We start from the raw sequence: 23,864 nt of genomic DNA on the forward strand, positions 1-23,864 counted from the left end.
GGTGAATGGAAATGAAAAGGCACGCAGTAGCCTGTAAGTGTTGAAGCAACAAGCCTGTCTTGGAGACTAGAGACTTCTGCCATGTATGTACAGCTTAACATATTTATGAAAGTTTATCAAGAGATGGAAATGGATTTTCAGCTGTTTGTATTAATTCAAAAAGTGGTAGAAGTTGGAGACTCAAGTATTTAAGTAGGAAGAAGTATTCAGATGAGTTTGGCAAACATTTTGATGCTGAACAAGGCTCCTGTCTTGGCGTTATTTGAAGGCACTTGCCTGCTTCTCAGCACAGCTGCCTTTTCTGTGGTTGCTGCACCATCAGACTCTGTTCTGAAGGAAGGCAGGCCTCGGGCCAGATTGTGAAGACTCTTCTGAGTCAGAGGGAACAGTTTGTCTAGAGAAGACTGAGATGGGATCTCATCAACACTTACAAATATCTAAAGGGTGGTCAGCAAGAGGATGGGGCCAGATTCTTTCCAGTGGTACCCAGCAACAGGGCACAAACTGGAACACAGGGAGTTCCATCTCAACATGAGGAAAAACTTCTTCACTTTGAGGGTGACAGAGCACTGGGACAGGCTGCCCAGAGAGGTGGTGAATAGCAGGAGAGATTCAAAACCCGCCTGGACACCATCCTGTGCAACCTGCTCTAGGTGATCCTGCTTCAGCAGGGGGGTTGGACTAGATGATCTCCAGATCTCTACCATTCTGTGATTCTGTAAACCGTGCTACATGCCCCTTCCAAACATGAAGCATAAAAATGTGGAATTTGTATACTTTCTTTGCTTCTTGCTTTCCTTCTGTGAAAAGCAAGAGGGTTTCTTCAACCAAAGCATTTACTAAAACTTTGAGCCAGTGCTGTGCAGTTAAAAGCAATACTTAAACCAGCTCCTCACTAGTCTTTAAACACGAGGATAAATTAATTCGGTTGCATATTTCTAAATTGAAACAGAGGGAGATTGTTTAAAAAAAACAAAACCAAACCACACACAACCCATGAACATTCTTCTTATGGGTAATGTATTTGTGGTTTCTTATTAAAAAAAAAAAAAAGAGATGAATGGGTTTATCCCCTGTACTTCAAGGACTGGCAGGAGAGCCAAGCATTCTGTGCCCCCTGAACTACATTTTGTGAATGCATGGTTCTGCAGGTGGCAGATCTAAATCCTGGGTTTGAGCATGACCATGACAGGTTCTGAGCAAGCAGGACCCCTAAATGTGTCCAGGTCCTAAAGCAAGCACCTGGCCAGCTGAGTACTGCTGCGATTCACTCGCTGTGTTAACTAGCCTAACTAGTCATTGGAGTTCAGACACTGAGGTGAGAGCTTGAGGTGTCTTCAACTGAGGGCCAAATTCCAACCTTCAAGGTAAAAGCCAGTTGTCCAAACATCCAGAGGCTGTTGAAGCACGGCTAGTGCCTGGGGTGCAGAGCTGGGGCAGACTGCACTGCTCTGAAGTAGTAGCTGGAGCCAGGCGGAATAACCTTTGGCTTATTGAGCAATAATGAACATGAAGCAATCAAATGGAGACCAGTGTTTTCTTCTGGGCCTTCCTTCAATTCATTCTGAGCCTTGTGGCTTGGGGACTCGTGCTTGGAGTTTGGCGGTTCAGGGTGGCCTGAAGTGGGGAGGGTTGTAGGCCAGAAACCTTCTGCTATTTCCACTTTTTGGCTTGTTTAAAGCCTCATTATCCCCTACGCAGCCCCAGCCCTGCCTCTCCTGCGGCCATTGGCACCTTCCCTGCTGGGAGAGGTGCAGGCCAGCTGCACAGCACTGCATTAAGAACTGGATCAGGGAAAACCACGGCCCGTACTTCCAGGTACGTGTCCGTGTAAGCGAGCAGGCGGTAAGTCAACTCCTCGCGCTACTTGTGGGGCTGCGCTGAGGAAAAGGCGTCCCCCTGCGCGAGCTCCTCCTCCGCGCCGGAACCCCCGAGGGCAGGCGCGTTTTCCCCGAGCGCTATTGGGCGCCGCACCGCCCCGGGCCGCCGCCGCCGGAAGCGGGGAGGGGGGGCCGGAAGCGGCGGAGCCGCGGCAGCTGCGGGCGGGAGCGATGCTGGGGGCGGCGGCGGCGGGACGCCGTGTGGCCTGCGCCGTCTCCGGCGGGGTGGACAGCGCCGTGGCCGCCCTGCTGCTGCGCCGCCGAGGTGGGTGGTTGCGGCGGGGGCCGCTCACCCGCCGAGCGCGGCGGGTGGAATAGCCCCACCTCGGGCAGGGCACCTCGGAGAGCCGGGCGCCTCGGGGGCGGCAGCAGAAGTGAGCGGTGAAGGAGGGGATGGGGAAACTCGGAGTTACGTAGTTGCCAAGAAGAGCTTGTTTTGCGTGAGCTGTTTGCTATAGGGAAGAACAGTCGTGCGGTAACGGCGCTGCAAAGCTGGGCGGGATGTTTGCTTAGTGCGGGACTCTCGCGTCTTGTGAAGGAAGCAGTTACTCGAGCAAGTCTTGAGAAACACAGGTTTGAGATCCAGGCTGCAAGAATTTCGCTTTGTAAGTCATTCTTACCTTTATTTCATAGGCTACCAGGTGACAGGCGTGTTCATGAAGAACTGGGACCCTCTGGATGAACAAGGATCTTGCTCCGTTGACAGAGATTGCGAAGATGCGTACCGGGTTTGTCAGAAGCTTGATATTCCTTTTCACCAGATCTCCTACGTGAAAGAATACTGGAATGAAGTATTCAGGTAGAAACGCGTTTAAAATAGATGGTCTTTCGGTATATTAGGGCAGTACTTACTGTGACAAGTAAGGATGGACAGATAACAGGCAATGGGAATTTATTGAAGTATTAGCAGTGCTAAGAGAAAATACTGAAATCTGTTAAATATCAGAGGAATTACTTTTCTCTCATTGATATTTAATATCAAAATTTTTATGTTGGTTTTGGTATGTTATTTTTGAAATGAATAGATTTCTTCCTGGTTATAAGTGCATAGCAACCGCTTTGCTGCGGCTTGTTTCTTCTGCTTCCAACATACTGGCCCAACCTTACTGCAATTTGAGAAAAAAATATTTAATGGGATGCTGTTATTGTCTGCAAGTGTAACTTACGCAGTGTGTTTTACGTTAATATGTACTGACTCCAGTTTACCACAAAGTGATCATGAACTATCCTTGTTTCTTTAAACTTCTAACAAATTTGAAACTGTTCTCTAAAGAGGATGTTCAGATTTCTGTGAATTTGTTCTACTTTAAGGGAAGAAAGATCTACATAGGAAAAACTGAAGGTTTTTCTTGGGAGGCAGGAGAAGGTGGCAAATATTAGTATAACAACATCATTTATTTTTTTATGCACTCAACATAAGTACATAAAAGTTGTTGCCTGATCTTCATCATCCCCCTTTAAGTAGTTCTATTGTTACCTTTTCTTAGAAGAAACTGAGAAATAACCTAGTCATGCTCCTTCTGCTTCATGTTGAAATGGCATCAAGTTGAACACTAAACTTTTGTACAGCAGTGAATAAAACAGCCCTGTTCTGGGAAAGTTTGCTCCATTTTTCCCTCCTGGTGTGAGAGAATGAATAAATGTTATCAGAATTCTTGAAGGGTGTGGGGTGTCTGTAAATGGCAGTGAATCAAAGATCAGCTTTTCCTTGCTTCTCCTAATTTATTAGTACACTGTTGCCAAACAATTTGTTGTTGCAAATGTCTTGGTTTGTTTCAGAATCCTTTCTTCTTTACTGTCATCACTGACCTTGAATTTTCTCCTCCTCTGGAGTCTCTCTTTAAAGGGTTATTCGTTAAAACCCACCTTTTACCAAGAGAACTATTCCAGGTCTTGTCTTTCACGTGGTTTGCGCAAAGTCTGTTTCAGATCTTTACATCAGAGAGATTGCATAGGTGTCCCTCGTTGGCCTTTTCTCAGGTTCTGTACTTTACTTGAAGTTCCAAACTGATGAGAGCCTGGCTTTATGCTGAGTCTTTTATAAAACTTCTAGCGTCCTCTTGCAATATTTCCAAAGGCGTATTGTGTTATCGTAAGAGTACAGCGCTGACCCAGCAAGAGGGAGGCAGCTCTGGGTAGACCCAGGTGATGTAATTATTAGTATGAATTGTCAGATTCAGAACTCTTAAAAAGGAGTTAGACAAAATAAAAGAGATGTTGCTGTATTTTCTATATATGAATGTAATGCATAGCATGGTGAGGAAGAAGCAATTCTGTTTCAGATGGTGAAAAGAAAAAACAATGACTAGGGTTGCTGGTGTTTCTTTTAAATCCAGTCTGTGCTCTCAGTTCCTCTAGAGTTCAGTGACTACTGAGAACAAGCAAAATAATGCAGTGGTCAGGCCTTTTGATATCTCAGTGCATCGCTGTATGCTGGTTTAATTTCATTAGTTATTATTTCAGTGTTTTCAAGCAAATAATGCTAAGCACTTTAATTATACAACAGTGTAAAACTACAACGTGACTTTGAGAAACTACTTGAATTTCTTGAAGGAAAAAAAAAAAAGACAAGAAAAAATCTCTATAAAATTAAGCCCCATGAGTGCTTATGTTGGCATTATTACAGAGTAAGTTATTGTCCATTCAGCTGAGACACAGTAACTCATGGTGTGTACGCCACTGCACTGTCAAAAATTAAACAAGGTTGTTTAGTAGGATGCGCACAGTGGGCAGCTACGTCTCCCCTGAGGGAATATTAATTTAATAAAATGCGGTTACAAGATTATGAGTGATCATTTGACCACGTCCTCAGTGCACTTTGGAGAAAATCTTCCAAATGTATTTTATAGGTTAAAATCTAATGAGTATTTTATTTCTTACATAAAATGCTTAGTATGACTAGGTCTCAAGTTCTCATGTTTAAACAGATCGTTCCATCTTGGATAGTCTTATGCAGTGTTAATAATGTTCATATACATTTGAATCTTTATTTTACAGTGACCTCTTAAAAGAGTATGAATTGGGAAGGACTCCTAATCCTGATATCGTGTGTAACAAGCACATCAAGTTCAGCTACTTTCTTCATTATGCTATGGATAACCTTGGTAAGGCATTTTCAAGTGTGTCAGTACAGAGCGCGTGCTGTGGAAATGCTTAAAGGATAGAAACTCTTGAAAAGGTGGGGAAAAACGTGAGTTCATACACATGCAGTATTTCAAAATTAGCAAAGTATTTGGTTTTAAGTTTGTCTTTACATGTAGAATCATAGAATGGTTCTTCAAAGGTCATCTAGTTCAACCTCTGTGTTGTGGGCAGGGACATCTTCCACTAGACCAGGTTGCTTCTAATGTAGGAATGAATTTAATTCAGGAACATACATTGACCTGACCACCAAGTTTTACATTCTTAAGTGGTCCTTAGAGTACAGAAGCACAAGTGCTGGTATGATGATTAATTGTTTACATTATTTAAATAGCAGGAGTACAATTATTGTCAGTATAAGACTTCTCTAGAGGTTTTCTTCATTCATTACTTTCTGCTTTTCTTACTGGATGTTTATAATCCTGTCTTAAACTGTGAATTTCAAGTATGTGCCTTTGTGTTTTGTGTGGTTTTTTTTCTTGATAGGAGCAGATGCAATTGCTACTGGGCATTATGCTAGGACCTCACTAGAGGATGAGGAAGTGTTTCAACAGAAATATATTAAAAGACCACAAAGGCTTTTCAGAAACCGTTTTGAAGTTAGAAATAGTAAGTGGTTTCTTCATTTCATATTTCATCCTAGATATGAAAGACATTTAAACTGTATTTGGTGTCACAGAACTGAGGAAGTTTGTTACCTTACAATATTGCCATTTAAACCCCAGGTCTTTGTAGAATGTTGATTGCACAAACCAGGGGATTTACATTACTGAAAATTGCCCTGACTAGTCAAGTATTACATTTTCTATTTTAAGAGTTCTGATCCAGATGCAGAGGTAAGAATAAGCATTTCAGTAGTAATCAACACTCTGGAGGAGCTGTAATGTGGATTAAGGAGATAGGGCTATCTTCTATACCCTGGAGAAGTATTTCAAGAAATCTTTATCAAGTATTTCCATGACTTACATAAAATTTTCTTTTTTAATGTTTCTTCTATTTTGGGGAATGTATTCTTTGGCTATTCAGTATATAGTATAGATAGAACTCATCACGGGGATATGCTTGAGTGGAATTTTGGAATTAAGGCTTTGAAACGTTGAAATTAATCATATAGTTTTATGCAGTAATTGGACTATATGTTGTTTTACTGGAAAAAATTCAGGTTTTCATTCAGTAATTGAACTATTCTGCCTTATTTCTCTGTTCTCCTACAGAAGTCTGGTTTTCCCAGGTCGATCAAGGTTCTGTCTGTGCTGCAATTGAAAAGTGCAAATGCAGCATGTGCAGACGTTTTTAAAGCCATGATTCTCAGGTCAGCAAAGGTACTAGTAGCAGGAGTGCAGGCTTTGCTCTTCACTTTAATAGTCCACCTGTGGCTGTACATAATCAGAGGTTGATCTCAGCGCCACAGCAGTTCTCTTGTTATCAGTCCCAAAGCCAGCTTGATGAATGCTGGTTTGGGTATTTCTGTGCATGGCGTGATCACAGCTTGGATGGGCAATGTAGAGATTTCCCAAATAGCTCTGCCCTGGGCCGTAACGCAGTAAAGTAACTCAGATAAAGCTCTGATGTATAATGAGAAGCATGCTATACCCAAAGGGAAAGAAACTTGAAAACTACCATTATGCAAAACTGCCACGGTGATGGTTTTGTGTTACAACTTCTCTGCTTTCGTTTGTTCTGCACTTAAAGGGGTTTATTTGATTCTTTGTTTTATTTTTATTTCTGGAAAATTGAGATGGCCCAGCAGGACCAATGGTCTATACTTGTGACAGGCTGTGATTCACAGCTGCAGTATTTTGTGATGTTCTAAACAGGTTTCCTGCCTTGTTACTGAGATTTTCTATTACTGAGTTGTGACTGAACTCTTGGCCTGAAGTTAGTGTTCATTTGAGTCAAGAAACTCCTAAGTAGCGTTTGTACAACAGCAGAGGTATTAGCTCTTAAACAGAGTGGACAGAATGTGACTGAAAAGCTATATGAGTTTTATTTCACCTGGGCAATCAGGAGACTTCATCTATTTTAAAGAAAAAGTCAAACTCTCCTCTCTGAGCATTGGGAATAACTGCTGTTCGTTCAAATCCTTTATTTTTAGCAGTGCGATTTCAGGGCAAAATTGAATGTCTTTTTGGAGATGGATATACTCTAAGATACTTGAATCGTGGCTCCCTCTTTCACATGAAATGGGAAAGCTGTTTTCATATTGTTGATGTTCTTGCCAATGACACATGCAGTGTTGTAGTAGATGAGGCAATGTAAAACTTTGTAAAATTCTGCATTGTACAAAATCAGAATCTTTTTAGATCTTTTTAGTGATGCGAAGATATCCAAATGTTTTCAGTTAGATTTTGAAAAACCTGAAAAATACTGTCTTTCACATGTGTTTGGAAATAATAAAACTAAAATGTTGATTGTCAAACAAAACACTAAAGAAAGTTGAACTATTAAAGGGGTTTATGTTGACATGCTTTATGTGTTCTGCACTTTGCAGCTGTGAAACTCCTTCAAGGGGCTGACCTCTTTAAGGACCAGACCTTCTTTCTAAGTCAGATCTCGCAGGATGCTTTGAGGAAAACCATTTTCCCATTAGGGGATTTAACAAAAAGTTTTGTAAAGAAGATAGCGGCAGAACATGGCCTTCATCATGTGCTAAAGAAAAAAGAGGCATGGTAACACTTAAACTCTTTTGATTTGTATTTCTCTCTAAAATAGACTTTCCTGAACTTTTTGAACTTTGATCTGTGACAACTTGTCTGTTTCCAAGCACTGTAATAGAATAGGTTGGGAAGCAGTTTTATAGCTGTCTACTTGCTTGAAAGTACTTTTATGAGCTTGTGGTTAGTTGTGTATTATAGTTTGCAGATCATTTATCTACCACTGTGTCTCAGAAGAACTAAGGTGACGGTGAGCGTGTTAGGATGCTGTGAGCATTAGGGAAAGCATTCTCTAGTACAGCAGGTGAGAAGCCTTTGATCTTTATTTTCCATAGCTTTTAAAGGCTTCCTCACTAGAATTGTTTTTCAATATGTCTTTATAGAAATTGGATCGTACTTTTTTTCCACAGTTACTCTTTTAAAAAAAGAAGTTCTGTTTCTCTGAGAACTAATGCTTTGTGAGTTCATCCTAAGAAAATACAATGCAGGCAGCAGTTGTATTGCTAACGCTGTCTTGATTGCTTTTAATGTTTATATTAGCCCACTGTAAATGAGTGTTTGAAGGATGTGGGCAGTAACTGAAAGGAAAAGGAAAGCCTATTTGTTTTTGAAAGTTTTTTTCCAAGAGATAAACCATTGTAGTCACCAAGGTTAATGTAACTATTTATTGAACATGTGTTCTATTACTTCTCTTCTGTGCTTATGGCTCTGATACTGTATAGAATTAGTTTACCTATGTTGTAGCAGATGTTGTGGTTTTGGTTATTTTATGAAATGCCTAGTGTAGTTGGGGATACACGGGAGGGGATCTATCTTGGACAGATTATTAATTTTTCTCTACTTTTATGGATTCAATACCACATTTCCTTTTCAGAGTATGGGAGTCTGTTTCATTGGTGAAAGAAACTTTGAAAATTTCCTTCTTGAGGTGAGTAACATTAAATCTATGACAATCTTTGTTGTCTTCTGGTTTTCAGTAGTAATTTATAACACGGCCTACAGAAGAATGTCCCACAGCTTGTGGCCCACACTAAGTAGCGATGTCCCATCTCCATTTGCAGTCCCAAGCCTACCCAGAAGCTAACGCCAACAGCCGGTAGGTAGTATCTCGCCCCTCCACCAGAGAACAGTCACGTTCTGTAGCAAAAAGAGTACGTGAACTTGCACTCCTGTGCCTGCCAGGCTCTGACAAATGTTTGGGATATGAGAGGGGTAAATGGCTGAATCCCGCTCTCCCCCGACATAAGTGAGGATGGGGGGAGCGAAGCACCGAAATACTGCCGATAGGGACTACCCTTCCTACTTTTCTCTCTAAAGCAGCATCAGGGAAGAGGCAGTAAGCTGCTTGGGCCGAGTTTGCTTCTTGAAAAGTTATTTTCCAACTTCAAGAGAATGTAGTGACAGAACCTGAAATATACTGTGAGGGTTTTTGGGGCCATCTTGTGACTTAAACAATCTCTTCCTATTTGGTAGTATTTAGAACCTCAACCAGGTAACTTTGTTTCCATTGAAGATAAGAAGGTGATGGGAACACACAAAGGTAATTGGCTAACCCACCTTAATCACTGTTTTTAGATAAATGGAACAATACTGCTTACATTTGGAGGGACAATGGGACAAATTTTGTGAAATTCCAAAGTAATCTACAGGTTTTTCCCAGTTTGATAACCAATAATCATGGAAAACTTGCTTTATACAATAGTAGAACCTTGAATTACAACTGATTCTTGATTTTGTTCCATATTGCAAGAAAGTAAATGATAATTATTAGGATTACTTTGTTGATACTAAGTGGTTGTTAATTTAATACCGAGACCATTGTTCATTTAATTCTTTCAAAATGACTGTGCTTTGGTTCCCGATTCCTTAGTACCTAAACTTTGCAGAAAAATTACACTGTGCGCCTCAGTGATACACAGTAGGACATCACCAAACATGGACGGTTTGCCTTTTCTTTTCCTTCTGTGTGTCCTTCCTTTGCTCTCCTCGGTTCTAGCTACCAGAACCGAGTTCCTCTCCCAAGTAATTTATGGAAGTAGGATATTCTACTAGTACCTGTAAGTAAGGGAAACTGGTAAGACTGAGTGGTAGCAAAACCACAAATTGAAGCTGAAATAAAGAAATACTTGTATTTTATAAACCCTAAGAATACCAAAATTGAAATGGATTAATTTGAAATCATGTGCTTCAGGTACAGATGAAAAATCTTAGGCATGGTGGTGTTGGATTGGCAGTTGGACTCGATGATGTTAGAGGTCTTTTTCCAACATTGATGATTCTATGATTCTCTTAGTTTAGCTTGTAATTGGCACACTTCTCTAAGACAACTTGGTTCGTTATTCTTTGTTTAGTGGTGAAGTTTTGGGGAAATGATTTTAACGTATTTTTCTGAAAGTAAAAGATTAAAAGTTGCTAGCAGCATTACATTTTTGTATTTCTTTAGGTTGGTTCCTCTACACAATAGGCCAGAGGGCTAGACTAGCAGGCCTGAAGGATGCTTGGTTCGTTGTAGACAAAGATGTGCGCACTGGGGATGTCTTTGTGGTGAGTTAATTAACACTGACATTGCAAATGAGTAATGGAAGCGCTTTATGACTCCCGCTGTACAGAATGTGATGGTAACCTGGGCAGAATTCTTGGCTTTCCTCTTGGGGGAAACAAGAACCAACTAGTGCAGCATCAGCGAAACATCCTGTCCAAACTGGCTTTTCTTGAGAAGAAAATTGTTTTAGATTTTGGCATAGAACTTTTCCAAACAAAGGACAAATACTAAAAAGAATTGGCCAATCTACTGAGCTCTCATTTTCTACTCTAAAACATGAGGATTTTTATTGTAGTTGTTATGACACAGTATATAAAATGTGTATTATTTTGGTTTACTATGTATTGCTACTTTCTTTTTCTAGTAAAAGAAGTAGTAGCCAGTAATACAGTTTTATCATTTTGAAAACTGAGTCGGAATATTTATAATACTGTGAATCATTGGTATCTTAATGACTAATCATATGAGATGACTGGGAGTTCTGCAGCTTGCTGACATATTTAATGTTTCTTGCTGTTCATGCAGTTATTCTTATTTGATACTGATGTGAGTATAATGAGGTGTTCTGCTACTTGTTGATGTGCCTGCGGGTGAAAAATCATAATGAAAGCTGAAAGGAAACAGGCAGGACCACTAAGAAAAAAAATTTATGCCCCACAGTAAGGATGTTTGTCTGCAACGCCTTTGTTGGGGAGGTGTTGAGATGAGAAATCGGAGAAGAAGGAGGTAGCATCTTGTTGAGGTAGAATAAGGAGGGCAGTAGATATCTGAACTGTGCCTGAAGAAGGCAGAAATATGATTGGAGGAAAAAATACAAGAAGGGACACGACTCTGAGATGTAGAAGAATGACAAATAATTCAGGCTTGCTTTAGCCTATTTTTTTCATTAAAGGCTTCCACCTGGAAACTGATAAAGTGCTAATAAATGCTTGCTTTCTTACTCATTTTGCCTTCATTTTGATAATGCTAGATGTTTCTTCTGTATTTCATGCTTTACAAGTTATTTGCTCTCTGGCAAAAAAATAAGCATTAAATAAACTTTGCATTTTAAGGCACCATCAACAGATCACCCTGCTCTGTACAGAGACCTGTTGCGGACCAACCGAGTGCACTGGATAGCAGAGGAACCTCCTGCAGAGCTCGTTAGAGAGAAAATGATGGAATGTCATTTCAGGTTTCGACACCAGATGGCACTGGGTATTCAAACTTTGTTTTGTTTTTTGTTTTACTTGGTTTGTGAAACTGTGGTAGCGTGTTCAGTGTAATTTTGCAGAAATAATTGAAATGTTTTGGCTTGCCTTTCTGTTTCTGTATTGTCTTTATAAAACAATTCTGTGTAGTAGTATCTTGACTTACATCTGTTTAACTTAGTCATGAAAGTGGTTCTTTTTTTTTAATGTGAACATAAGGATTAACTGGCAGGTTCTTGGCCATTTTCTGCTCTAGTGCCTTGTGTGCTGACTCTAAACCAAGATGGGAGTGTGTGGGTGACGCTAGTGAAGCCAGCAAGAGCTATCACACCTGGGCAGGTAAGTTATTAGAAGTGATTTTCTTTCCTTTTTTGTGTTTTGACTTCTCTGGCAAATAAAACAGAGTAGTGTTTTTATTAGCTGGAGCAAAATAGTTAATTTATTTGCATGTGAGAGCAGTTAGCTGTATTTTGACTGTTCATCAACTCTTTTGAAGGAGGTTGTTTCTAGTTTTAAATGGTCTATTACCCGTGTAGTGTGTGAAACTGGCTTAAAAGTTTTTGGAAATACATAAAAACATCTCTGGCAGTCAGTTGTATATGTAGAAATAGAATCTGTTCTTTTTTTCAAGAAATAGATTTTTAAAAGGTATTAGTTTAGTAATTGCTTAATAAGGTTTCAGTGTTCAAATTTGTTTAGTGAGGATCTATGTCTAGTGAATGTCATTGTCCAGAACAGTACTGAGAAGAGGTACTGTGTGGTGATGTCTTCTAGCACTGCTAATATAAAGATACTCTACCACATCATAAACCACTTCTCATTTTCTGCATGCCCTCTCCCAGCATATGTTCTACCTTCCTTTTCCCTCCCTGAAGTTTGGGGGCCCATGGGATGCATCAGGAGGGAAATTGTCAGAACTATTTGTAATGGAGGGAGGGATGCACATAAGAGAGCTGAGCTGAGAAGTCTCCAGCCAGAGCTGATAGGGACGAGAAGCCCCTGACTGCCAGGAGCTGCTGAGCTTGTCACCAGGCTCTTTACTGCAAGGTAATGAGACATGGCCCAGAGGTCTGTGCTCCTCCTCTCCTGCAAGAACCTGCTGGGCACACCAGGGAGCCCCAGTGGCCGCCTTCCAGATGGCCTGCTCCAGTAGTCCTTGGTCCCCTTCCTGTTTTGAGAAGCGCTGCTGTAGCCTGGGCACCATTGTCTGGGCGAGGCCAGTGAAGATGCAGATGCGTATGCTGTCCCCTGTGGGAGAGGAAGCTTTCCAGCACAACCCATTCCACCGTACTAACTGAAGATTTTTGAGATAATCTGTAGAAGTTCACGATGGAATTTCCACTGACATGTTTATAGTTACACTTATGTGAGCCAACAAATCCTTCACATTTTTTAATTCTTTTTTTTCCTCTAAGATTTAGTCAGAGCAAGTATAAATGAATATGCTCACTGTCCAGCAGGTCTTGCACAGCCTGCAGTTGCTCACCATGCCATTTGTGGCTGCTGAAAAGACTTTTCCTGTGTTTATCTCCTAGTTTGCCGTGTTCTACAAGGGTGACGAGTGCTTGGGCAGTGGGAAGATCCTCAGGATGGGCCCATCGGTGTATACCATGCAACAGGGCAAAAACAGAGAGGAGAGTCCAAAGAAGGAAGAGATTGACAAAATAGAACCAGCAACGTAACACATGGGTTTGTTTACTGAAGGACTTTGGAGAATTTGCTGCCTGAGAATAATAAAAACAATAATAAACATTTTTTTTGGTTTATCTGTATGTTCTAAAGGTCAGTAGACTATTGAGTCCTAGCTCTTGACTGTTAGCACTGAACAGGTTTCAAACTAAAGCCAGTTTGGTACAATTTCACTGGACTGGATGGTGATAGTTACATTACTACATATCAAGGGATGTCTTAAAGTTGTTCTGTAATAGTAGTTACACATACAAGAATTTTAATGCAAAAATCATGTCCGAAATCATAAATCTATCTTTTATGCCAATGTGGAATACTTTTTTTTTCTTACTTAAAGATACCTGTCACTAGGTAAAGTACGTATGTTATTCTACAGTAAATGTATGTTTGTGCTTTGAACTCTGGAAAAGGAACGAATGATATTTAAGTTCAGCACTTTGAATGAACTCCAAGCAACAGATATTTATTTTTAATTTTATGTAGTTTTATAAGAAAGGCTTTAGCTTCTTAAGCTGTATTAAGTAGTGGTTTTCAGATGTTTATATAATTCAGAATTACAAATCTAGGGGCTTAAAAACAGTCTTGATTGTTAAACTTTTTAACTAATTTTTTGTTAACTGCTGAGGGCAGAGGGTGTTTGGTTTGTCTCCTGGGGAGGAGACGTTGTGCCTCAGAAAAATGCGAATTCATGTGCATTTCCTTGTTACGTAACTAACTTAATATAGACCCGATAATAATTGGGTCTTGCCATGTATTAACATGGAGTGGTATTAGGAAGAGCTGAATACCCCTGTCAAAATTGTCTATGATTATATGGATTGGGTGCATATTGAGGACACCCTAAGTTTATAATAAAACTTTATTTCAGCAAGTCAAGAAAAATGAATTCCTGTCTTTCAGCACAGTAGTAGAAGGTAACTGTGCCTACAGAACAGCCGTGCAGGAGCAGGACTTTCCAGATGAGATTTGCGTCCAATTTGGGTGGTAGGAAAGCTGTACCTTGAATAGATCTTTTCAGCAGATGTGAAGGCTTGGATTACATGTGCATCCTTTTCTGTTGTCCTGTATCTCTGTAAGGAAAGTAAAAGGTAGTCTCTTTTCTTCAAAGTGTTGGAAGTAAAAGGGGGAGGAGACACTCTTCAGTGTCTACCTGCTAGTCTGGCAAAGTTAAGCACACAGTTCAGGGAGCCCTGTGGAAAAAACAGACATTTAAAATCTTATGTATTTATTTGACTTTACAGTAGATCTGCCTGATGGGGAAAAAAGCCATCCGTTTTCACTGGTGCCTAAATCAATTCAATTTAAATGTCTGTCTTCAGAGTGTCTATCCATACACAGGTTAACTGTAAAGACTATTCGTGCTTCACGTCTGCTCTTGATTTGTGTTCGGTTAGTTGTGTTACGGGTCCTGGTCATGACTTTTATGTGGTTTTCCTGATATTTTCCTTATCTTTCCTGAAACTTTTGTCTTTGCAAAATGTGGAATTAATTACTAAGGAGTTAATGCTCCACATTGTCCTCATCTGAGTTTTCCAGTAAATGTCCCAATTAAAATGTTCACACATGTTTTGTGTTATACTGGTGTGGTTTTTATTACTTCATCCCACAGCACTCCCAGGTGTGTTTGTTGTTTGATACTGTACTGGTAGCTGTAGGTTCAGCTGTGAGGACCTGAAATAGGACATAGCCATTTCTCTATCTTCAAATTCCACTTTCTTTTAAAATTCACAGAATTGCAGAGTTTGGCAAGGACCACTGGAGATCATCTAGTCCAACTCCACCGTTCAAAGCAGGGGCAGCTAGAGCAGGTTGCTCAGGGCTGTGCACTCCATGACCTGCAGCTCCCCCCGAGCCGTCTCTTCTCAAGGCTGAACAGCCCCAGCTCTCTCAGCTTCACCTTGTATGATGGATGCCCCAATCCTCCCTCGTCAGGTCCTCCATATCTGTGTCAGGAAGTTATCAGCGCTCCAGCGACCTCTGTGACTGCTTGTGCCTTTCTGTGTTGTCCCTCCAGCAGGTATCAGTGGTTTTAAGTCCTCCATGGGGAGCCGGGCCTGCAAATGTGAGGCTTCTTCCAGTTGTCTGTCTTCCTGATCACCTACAGCAATGTCATCCACATAGGTTGCCCATCTAATCCTAACCTATGTGCTCTCAGCTGGCTTGTCCACTTCCAGGCAATGCTGTCCTTTTCTCTGGCATCCAGGATGAGTCCCCTGCCTCCCATCCCATCCTGTCCTTCCTGGAGAGCCTGTCCCCACGCACGGCAGCACTTTGGCTGCGTGAGCTGTCCCACTGTGACTTTGTGAGCCCAACTGCACACACAGCTCCCGTTTCTCTGGTGTGTTCCCCATGCTGCAGGACCGTACAGACACTTCAGAGGGCATCTGGAGAGGCCCCTCCTGCCTCTTTTTTTGTTTTCAAGGTCTTTCCTGCCTGGATCACCCTGCTGCCGTAGCTTGCCAACCCAGTCCATCACTGGGTATCCCCATGACATCCTGGCTCCAAGTGCCTGGTGAGCAGCAAACCTCCCTAGACACCAGGTTGGGTCAGCAGCTGGAGCTTCTGTCCCCTGTGGCAGGGAGTGTCCCGCTGCTGTCCCTCCGCCTGTCCCTCCTTCCGCACAGTGGTGTGTTTGGGCTCTCAAGGCTGCAGGTTTTCGGGGAAGATCCAGTTAATCTCACCCTCATCACCTCTGAGGTGGCCCAGACTGCCAGCCTCCTGCCATGGCTTCTGGTGACACAGACCCTCCACCAGTGCCTACCTCCTGCGGGCAAGGAGCCCAGCTCTGCCGGCCCTCCCTCAGGAGCTTGGTCTGAGTTGAGGTCATTGTTAACATTTCCTCATTCTTCAAAAAAATGTGAGTTATTTGGTTTTAAAGTCCTAAAGTTGCTGAGTAGATACTGTCGTGGTTGCCACCACCTGGGAATGAAAGTCAGACCTTCAGAGCTGGTAAATGACTGCAGGACCAGTGATCCCCCAGCTGGTAATTTTGTTTAGGTTAAGGCTCTGTCTGACACTAGTAGTTTGCAGCCATTAACATTTTTCTTGTATGATGAGTCCTTACCTCCTTTTTGCTATCATGTTTCTACCAAGCGGTGCTTCCGTTCCTATGTGCCTCAGTTTGTGTTTAAACACATACATTCTTTTGCATCTAAACCTTCAAAATTTAGGTTCTCAGAGCTGCCTAAAAATGTCCGTTTCTGGGACTGCCCAAGCCCACTGAAATCACACAGCATGGGGACATGAGGGTACGAGACTCTGCTGGGAGCTCAGGTTGAAGGAACCAAGATCCATACAACCGGTTCCCATTGTCCTGGTTTTAAACTCCCTTGCTTTTAGACAGTCTTTTGAACCTGCTCCAAAAAAGTTTTCCAGGCAAAAAGAATACTTAATAATAAATTTGAATAGGCTTTGCAAATACTTTCAGAACAACAAAAAAAATCCCACAATAATTTTGATAAATTTGCTAATTTTTTGCAAGAAAGTGTTCATCCTGCCCTATAGGCTTAGTAGTTACTTGCAGTTTTCTGGGTGTGAGCATCACTTCAGTGATGGGTGGAGCAGCTGGGTGGTTTGAGCTCTGCTTTACTCCCTGGGTGAAGTGCCGTGCTGCTGGCTAGGAGCAGAGCGAGAGAGCACCGAACTCCAGGGGATGGCTCATGCAAGCAGGGGGAGGTGTTTCCCTGTGGTCTGAATGCGTTTCCTGAACCTGCAAAGAGAAAAGGACTTTTTTCACCCTTCCTCAGCTTTTTTTCTTTTTTTTTTTTTTTTTGCTCTGTCAGGTGGGTTCACTTCTTATGAATCCCATTCTGAGGACAAACTCTCCCAGTGCATTATCCCTGGGAAGGCTTTGCTGCTGGATTGCTCCTACGATGCCGGGCACATCCCGAGCCCAGGGCACTCAGGGTGCTCACTTGGCTAAGGCACAGTTGGTGCAGAAGTCATAAGTGCTTTTAATATCATTATAGTGAATTTAGGAGTTCTGGCAATGAGATCCCCGGTTTGCCGAGAGCTGCTGAGCCAGTGCCTCATGGCAGGAAAGTTTAGCTGACGCTGTTCGTAGCACAGCTGGCATGGGGCACAACGAGCATCTGCTACAGCTCCTGTAGGATGGAGGCTTTTTAACAAATGCTCCACTTCCCTCTTTAAGCATCCTTAAAACTGGATACAGCAGCAATCCAGGATGGCTAATGCAGAAAATTCATAAGCTACCATGCTGCTCTTCGGTGGAAACCTCTCTAGCAATGGTCTCAATTCACTTTTGAGGCTCAGGGACTTTGACTTTTTAAGAAAGCTGAACCTCCTGGTTCTACTGAAGAAACCTCATCTGAGGAAGAGGTCAGTATGGACAGTGTTTGGTTAGTAGAGACTCACTGTCTGAGAGGGATGGAGGCTTCTTCTCGGCTTCAGTGTAGCTCAGCCTCTTGCCATGATGATGAGCAAAGACCTTTGACATGATAAAGCAATTGCTGCTCTTGCTCCCAGTGAATCTCACCGTACCGCTGGGAGCTATGAATTACTGGGCATTTGTGAAATTCAAATTGCAAACGGCTTCTTGCATGGGATGTTTTACAACAGGTTGCACACGTCTAGCAACATGAAGCTTGCATGTTTAAAACAGCATTTCCAAAGAGCTTGTAGTGTTCAGAGGGTGTGGTACATTTCTCTTTCCATCCCATGAGTTTCTCCTGGGTAAGGGTCCTAACTACTGACCTCCTGCGTGAGATCCTTGCTGCTCTTGTACGTAGGGTCTCTGGCAAGGGGAGTTTTATTCTGTCCTGCACAGGGACACAGCTTCTCAGGGGAGCGGGGCAGAGCAGCCTGTAGAGGCACATATCTACCGCTGGATCTGGCTGTTATACACATGATGAGCAGCACCGTCACCATTTCTGACTGCGTTTGTAAAGAGGACGGTGGTTTCAGCAACACCCGTCCCGCCTGGCTGCTGCGTGCAGTAGCGTTGAGAGCGGCACCCAAATCCCGTGCTCCAGCCTGCCCCGAGGCTCGCAGCCCAGCCTCAATCATTGCAAAACGGTTGTGAAAACCCACAGGGGCACAGCTGTAATAGCATGGAAACAGGGAGGTAAAAGAGCAAGGGGAGAGCGGAGGCCGGTGCCTGGGGTCGGGCAGCTGAGCTCCCCACAAGGGACCGTCACTGACACCATCTCTCTCACGCAGCCTTTGCCAAGGCTGGAATTTGGCCAAGGTTTGGCTTGAACCAGGTAAGAGCAGTTTGACTGGCAGGTGAATTTTCTTTTTTTCTCTGCTGCAGAAGATTAGCATCGACAGGCTTTTTGAAATTCATTGGCTTTTCACTTTTTTTGGTCATTTTTCTCTCACTTTGGGCAACAAATTGCAAGCAGGTGATGATTTCAGTTTCAAGCTGTCATTAAGTTTTCAGGTCTTGAAATATTTGGTTTCAAAGATTCAAGTGAGTAACTATTTTAAAAAAAAGGACTTTTCCCTTCCAAAGTAGAGAACACGATAACAAGATTTGGATCATGTAACTGAAAAACCACGACTCGTGTCAGCTAAACACTGAGACTGAATCGAAATCTCTGTGGTACCCTGTGAATATGTTTGAAACCTGTGGTGCTGAGCGTATAATGGCTTAAAAAAATTGTACTCCAAGCGCAGTCTTATTCCAAAAGTGTTTGTGTAATACCTTGTTTTAATTGCTCTCCAGGTTTCGTTCCTTCTTGGCAGTGTTCCTGCCCCAGCTGGTCCTGCAGAGCCGGAGGACAGGGGACAGGGCTGTCCCCACACAAGGACAGCAGGGTTGTCCTCTGACCTTGTTTTCGCCTGGAAGAAGCATTGGCTCTTAGTGTTCGTGCTGGCTTGTAGGACTGAAAGACGCTTTCACCCTTCCGCTTCAAAATTAAGTGTCCACATGCTTTCTCTCGTCAGCTGGAATCCATGGGGAACAGAGCTGATATGTTGTTTTTATGATGCTTTTTTTTGCCCCTTTATAGACTAGATCTATCTTTTCAGCATACTTGTAAGCAAAAAATAACAATTTTTGGGACGCACCATTTAAGTGTGTAGGTATGCATGCTGCCATGCAGCCCCTGTCTTCAAGGCTGAGCCCTCCTCGGGAGCTGGGAGATGTTGTGGGCAACCACCTGTGCCGACTCGACCCTGCAGGTAATGGGATGGGACCGGAGTGAAGATTCACAGCGCAGCCTCAGGGGCAGGTCGTTTCAGAGTGAAGGACACAACTTCCCCTTCCGCCTTTATCTCCAAACTGGAATTTTCAAATCTCTTTCTCTTTGTCCAAACCCCCCTTTCAGCTTGGAGACTTCAGCACGGGAAGGTCCGGCGAGGGTCTCTGCTGTCCCTCTACATGAGAAGATGTTGGCTTCTCAGGGATGGCAGAATGAGCTGGGGAGGGATCTCTGTGACACCAAAGAGCCTCCGAGTCAGGTCATGGCAAGCAAGCAGCACCATCTGCTCTGCAGCAATGCTGCCTTCAAGCTGAGTCCCCTCTAAAGGATGGAGCACATAATATTGAGGGTGCACAGAAAAGTGAGTCTCCTGGTTGCTCTCCATAAGCACGTGACACTCTTACCAGTCACACTCATGGTACTCCCCCTCCCAAAAAAAAAGGCTGAGGTTTTGCCACAGCTGTAAACCAGTCTCACTGGGAACTGCCACCAGAGCTGATGCCCTACCAGCTCCTGCCTGCTGGTCCTGATACTAACGGGCATTTCTTCAGCTTCTCCAGAGGTCTGGTGAACTGGAACCCAGGAAGAAGGTTCTGATGGCAAGAGGCTGTTCAAGGGAAGGAGACCACTGTGAAAAGCTGATGTGGAATGATGCTAGGGTGACAACATTGCTTGTGTGCTTCGGGAGGTTGGGGCCAACAGATCTGTCAGTAAGGACAAGCATGGATCAGAGAAAATCAGGTTGAAACTGCAGATTTCTCCGAATGCCTTAGATGCTGGTTTCTTTAGCAAAAGCCAGACTACTAAATTTCTCCAAGCAAAGCAAACCCAACAGCCCTGACTACTCCCAAGGCTGAAAAAATCCCAAACCCAAACAGCTAAGCAAACAAAAAAATTGTATTTGCTTTCTGTGTGAGCAATGAATTTCACAGGGATGAAAATGGCTGAGGGGATAGGTACTGGCCTTCTGGCCAGGGAAAGTGTGGGTGTTAATGAGCACCATGATAGCACGCACCTGTGGGAGATGATGGTGAGAGTAGGCAGAGATAGATGAAGAGGGTGTCCTGCTGATGAGGAACATGCTTGCAGCCATACATCGTTTATGATTAGCACTTTTAAAATGCTGCCTCTGCATTTATATGTATTTGCATGCTTTAATGAATTAAACCCAATGAAATTATCCATCAGAACTGCACTAATCACCCCACACTCGGATGATGCGGCGAAGCGGCATGCCATTTCCAGCTTCAGCACCAGGAGGCACCAGGACATCACGTTCATCCTCCCAGCCGTGCACCACTCGTGGTTGGGAGGTGATGACTGTAGGAACAGTAATTAACGCATCCATAATTGTGAAGTTTTCCCCTTATTTTTAGATTTTTGCTGAGCCAGTATGTTAGAAGAATTGTCACACGGTGGGTTTGCTCAAGGCAGGGACAAAGCCGCGCTCTCATTTCACCACACCGATGAGATTTTTGGAGCCCAACTCCCAATGGGGCTGGGCAGCGATCAGGGTACGAGCCCGGCCAGCGGGGCCAACACACGCTTTTTGAGTTCAGGTCCTGCCTGTCCTCCGTCCCTTGTGCTGGGCATTCTCTTTCACGGTCACTCTTAAACTTCATCTAGCTCTTGAATGGCTGGAGGTAAAAAGGAGATTTTTTTTTTTTTTTTTTTTTTTTTGAGAACCAGCACCAGATTCTTACACTTATTTGGGTGTGTGAAGGGTCTGATGAACACTAACCTCTGGGTTTAGTTTGCAGAATCTCTAGGATGTTTTTCTTTCCTAAAGCGTCTTGCATTTTACTAAACGGATAGCATCAGCTGGTGAAACTTGAGAATGGGAAAAGTTAATGGACAACTCATTCAATGCAATTTTACAGCACGTAGAGTCATTTCTTCAATACAAAAGAGCTTCAAACTCACTCTGATAGTTTTAGAATCCTAGTAACAATGAAATACATGGAGAGATTCCCATTAATCGGACACTACCTGGAGAAATGAAATTTTCCCAAGGGACTGCCCGGCTCTGGAGTTTGGTAATTCAGCGGCACCATTCCCATTCAGTAGCACCATCTTTTGAGGATGCTCCCAGGAAAACACCAGCCTTGTAATTACAGCACATCAGTTCCTGTGGGGAAAAGCAACAGGAGACCTACTTCCAGCAAGAGGTTTCATCAAGAGAAAAGTGACCCGACTGCTCCATCCTGAATTTCCCCAGCAGTGCTGTGGAGGCTCATGATGGAAATTCCTCTGGTGCTTTGTGTTCCTGCAGGGCTCCTGGGTTTGTGTCTCTGGGTTTGCAATGGGCTGGACATACTCTGCAAGCAGTGTCGGTGGTAGCTGTTACCCAGCAGTTCTGGCTGGTGGATGGGCCATTGCGGTTGTCCTGTCAAACTTCAAGCTGGACTCTTGGACAAATGGCCAACTCTTTTTCTTCTTTTGCTCTGAGAAAGCCCCTAGGTAGGAGAGAGGACACTCAGAGATATGTAGCATCGACTTGGTGGGAGCCAGCTGTTTTATCCCTCTGTGCATCCAGTTCTCTTCTGATTTTAACAAAATTTGGTCAGAACAGAGACGACAGTTTCACCCATGTCCTCTGGAGCAGGGACGCTGCCCCAGGTGCGGTTGTCTCCCCTGGGGCAGGTGCTGTAGAGATTCCCTCTCGCTGCCTCCCAGCCTGCTGCTTTCTCCAGGGCTGATGAAGACCAGCGCAGCAGGAAAATCCTGGGCTGTGCCCACCGCTCACTGCAGCGCAGGAGGAGACACCGAGGCGTTAGAACCAGCAATGTAACATTTCTTCTCTTATTTAAAGGACTTCAGGGAAATTTTACATCTAAAAAAAAGGCTGAGCAGTAGCACAGATCTCTTTTCGGCAATCCGTACCCCTCAAAGGCTGCGTCCCCAGCCCTGCTGCAGCCTCTGCCCGATGGCAAAGCAAACTCAGCCCGTCTGGTGTGGCTTCCTTACGCTGGATGAGGCTTTGTATAAAATTGTAAACGTCAAAGAAGGATGGAATATAAACATAAAAAGGACTGGTATACAAAAGTGAGATAACTAGATATGAGGCATCTGGTCAATTTAAGATCAGTGCTGGATTAAAAGTAGTTTTTATTTTAACCTGGTTCCTTAAGGTGTGTTTTTCTACTGCTCACACATTTTTTTATCTATTGCTCTTCTCTGGAGTACGTGAAGGGCTCTATAGATTGTGTCACACCAACTGACTGCATGGCAGAGGAAATCTGTTATTAAATTTACTATACGTAGTAAAACTGTGTGATCAATTTTTTATGTTTGAAAGGTTTAAAAGCATGGCTTTTAAATTGAGGACCACTTTATGTACTATTAGTACTTATTGCTATTTTAATGCCTATAGAAATGAATCAGAATAGCCTACACTGGCTTTAAATATTAAAGGTGTCTTATGGTATAAGATTTTTACACTGAGCTAGTTTTACACGTCGCTTTTAGGGTGAAGGAGATAGCACAAGAAAAAACTCTGTGCTCTGATAGTAGCCAGGTGTTGAACCTTCTTTAAGGCACATGGCCACCTCGTGGAGCAGAGACTGTCCTCATCTGGTGTGTCTCCTCTGCACTGCAATACAGTACAGTGCTTGAATTATGGAGAGAGCAGGAGACTTCACAACTGAGAGGAGAGGATTTGAGACTGATGACTTTTAAGGTGGTTCCCTGCAAGTTACCTCCTTTCTGAATCCAGAGGCTGAGCATCACTGACAGATCTGGAGGAACATGTAAAGACTCTCTAAGCACAAAAGGTTGATCCTGGGAATCAGAGCAGGCAACTCTGCTCGTGTGTTGCTTGCCACAACTGTCTAACCCCTTCACTGCAACGGGCATCAGCCATAACTCATCCCCTCGGCTAATGCCGCTGTGCTGAGCTCCTGCCATGCCAAGCTGGCCCAGTGGAGGCAAGGCTCCTCTCCAGTTAGATGGGCAGGTTGAACATGGATGGAGCTTGCGGCAAATCCCAGGGGATGCATGGCATGTATCTGCATCGCCCGTGAGGGCAAGCTAAACCCTCTGTGAGAAACAGGAGCACTCTGCTGCCGGTCTGCTCCAGCGAGAGGAACCAGCATCAACACAAACCTCTTTGGGGTCACCTCGGTGGCGATGGCACTGGCCCTGCCACAGAGCACTGCCGCAGGGAAGCCACACACACACACGGGGCAGATTGCTACCCGGTAAGCTGGCGTTTGCTCGAGTGAGCGAGAAAGAGAATATACAAGCTGCTTTTGGTTTGTTCTTGCCATGACCTAGATAAGATCAGCCAAGAAAGTGTTTTCCCTTGGACAGCCCTGTGGAGAAGAGCCACACGGCAGGCGTGCTTTGGTGGCACGGCAGCTCGGTCCCTTCTGACTGCCCATTCCCTCCCATGAGTTTGGCCATTTTGTACCAGCGGAACAAAGCCTCGCCCATAGCCCCTAACACTAACCCTAACCCTAAGCCAGCAGGGTTTTTCCCTGACCCTTTCCATCCTCAAAACCTGTTCCTTGTGCAGCTGGAAGGGAAGGAGTTAACCGTTCCAGGCTTTCTCATTTGTTATATCCAGAAAATTGAAACATGTAATAAAATGTACCAATTTTGCT

General features: G+C 43.4%; 1 protein-coding gene across 1 annotated transcript; it reads left to right on the plus strand.

Moving 5' to 3' along the window:
• Positions 1-2,008: 2,008 nt before the first annotated feature.
• TRMU (tRNA mitochondrial 2-thiouridylase) lies at positions 2,009-14,672 on the plus strand. Its single transcript, XM_075742197.1, has 11 exons — positions 2,009-2,145; positions 2,514-2,679; positions 4,878-4,984; positions 5,508-5,630; positions 7,513-7,685; positions 8,550-8,603; positions 9,149-9,215; positions 10,119-10,219; positions 11,270-11,414; positions 11,664-11,746; positions 12,943-14,672. Exons 1-11 carry the CDS (start codon positions 2,052-2,054, stop codon positions 13,087-13,089), a joined length of 1,260 nt encoding a protein of 419 aa, XP_075598312.1. The 5' UTR covers positions 2,009-2,051; the 3' UTR covers positions 13,090-14,672.
• The last annotated feature ends 9,192 nt before the right edge of the window (positions 14,673-23,864 follow it).

Source organism: Balearica regulorum, chromosome 1 (genome assembly GCF_011004875.1).
Source record: "Balearica regulorum gibbericeps isolate bBalReg1 chromosome 1, bBalReg1.pri, whole genome shotgun sequence".
Taxonomy (NCBI): domain Eukaryota; kingdom Metazoa; phylum Chordata; class Aves; order Gruiformes; family Gruidae; genus Balearica; species Balearica regulorum.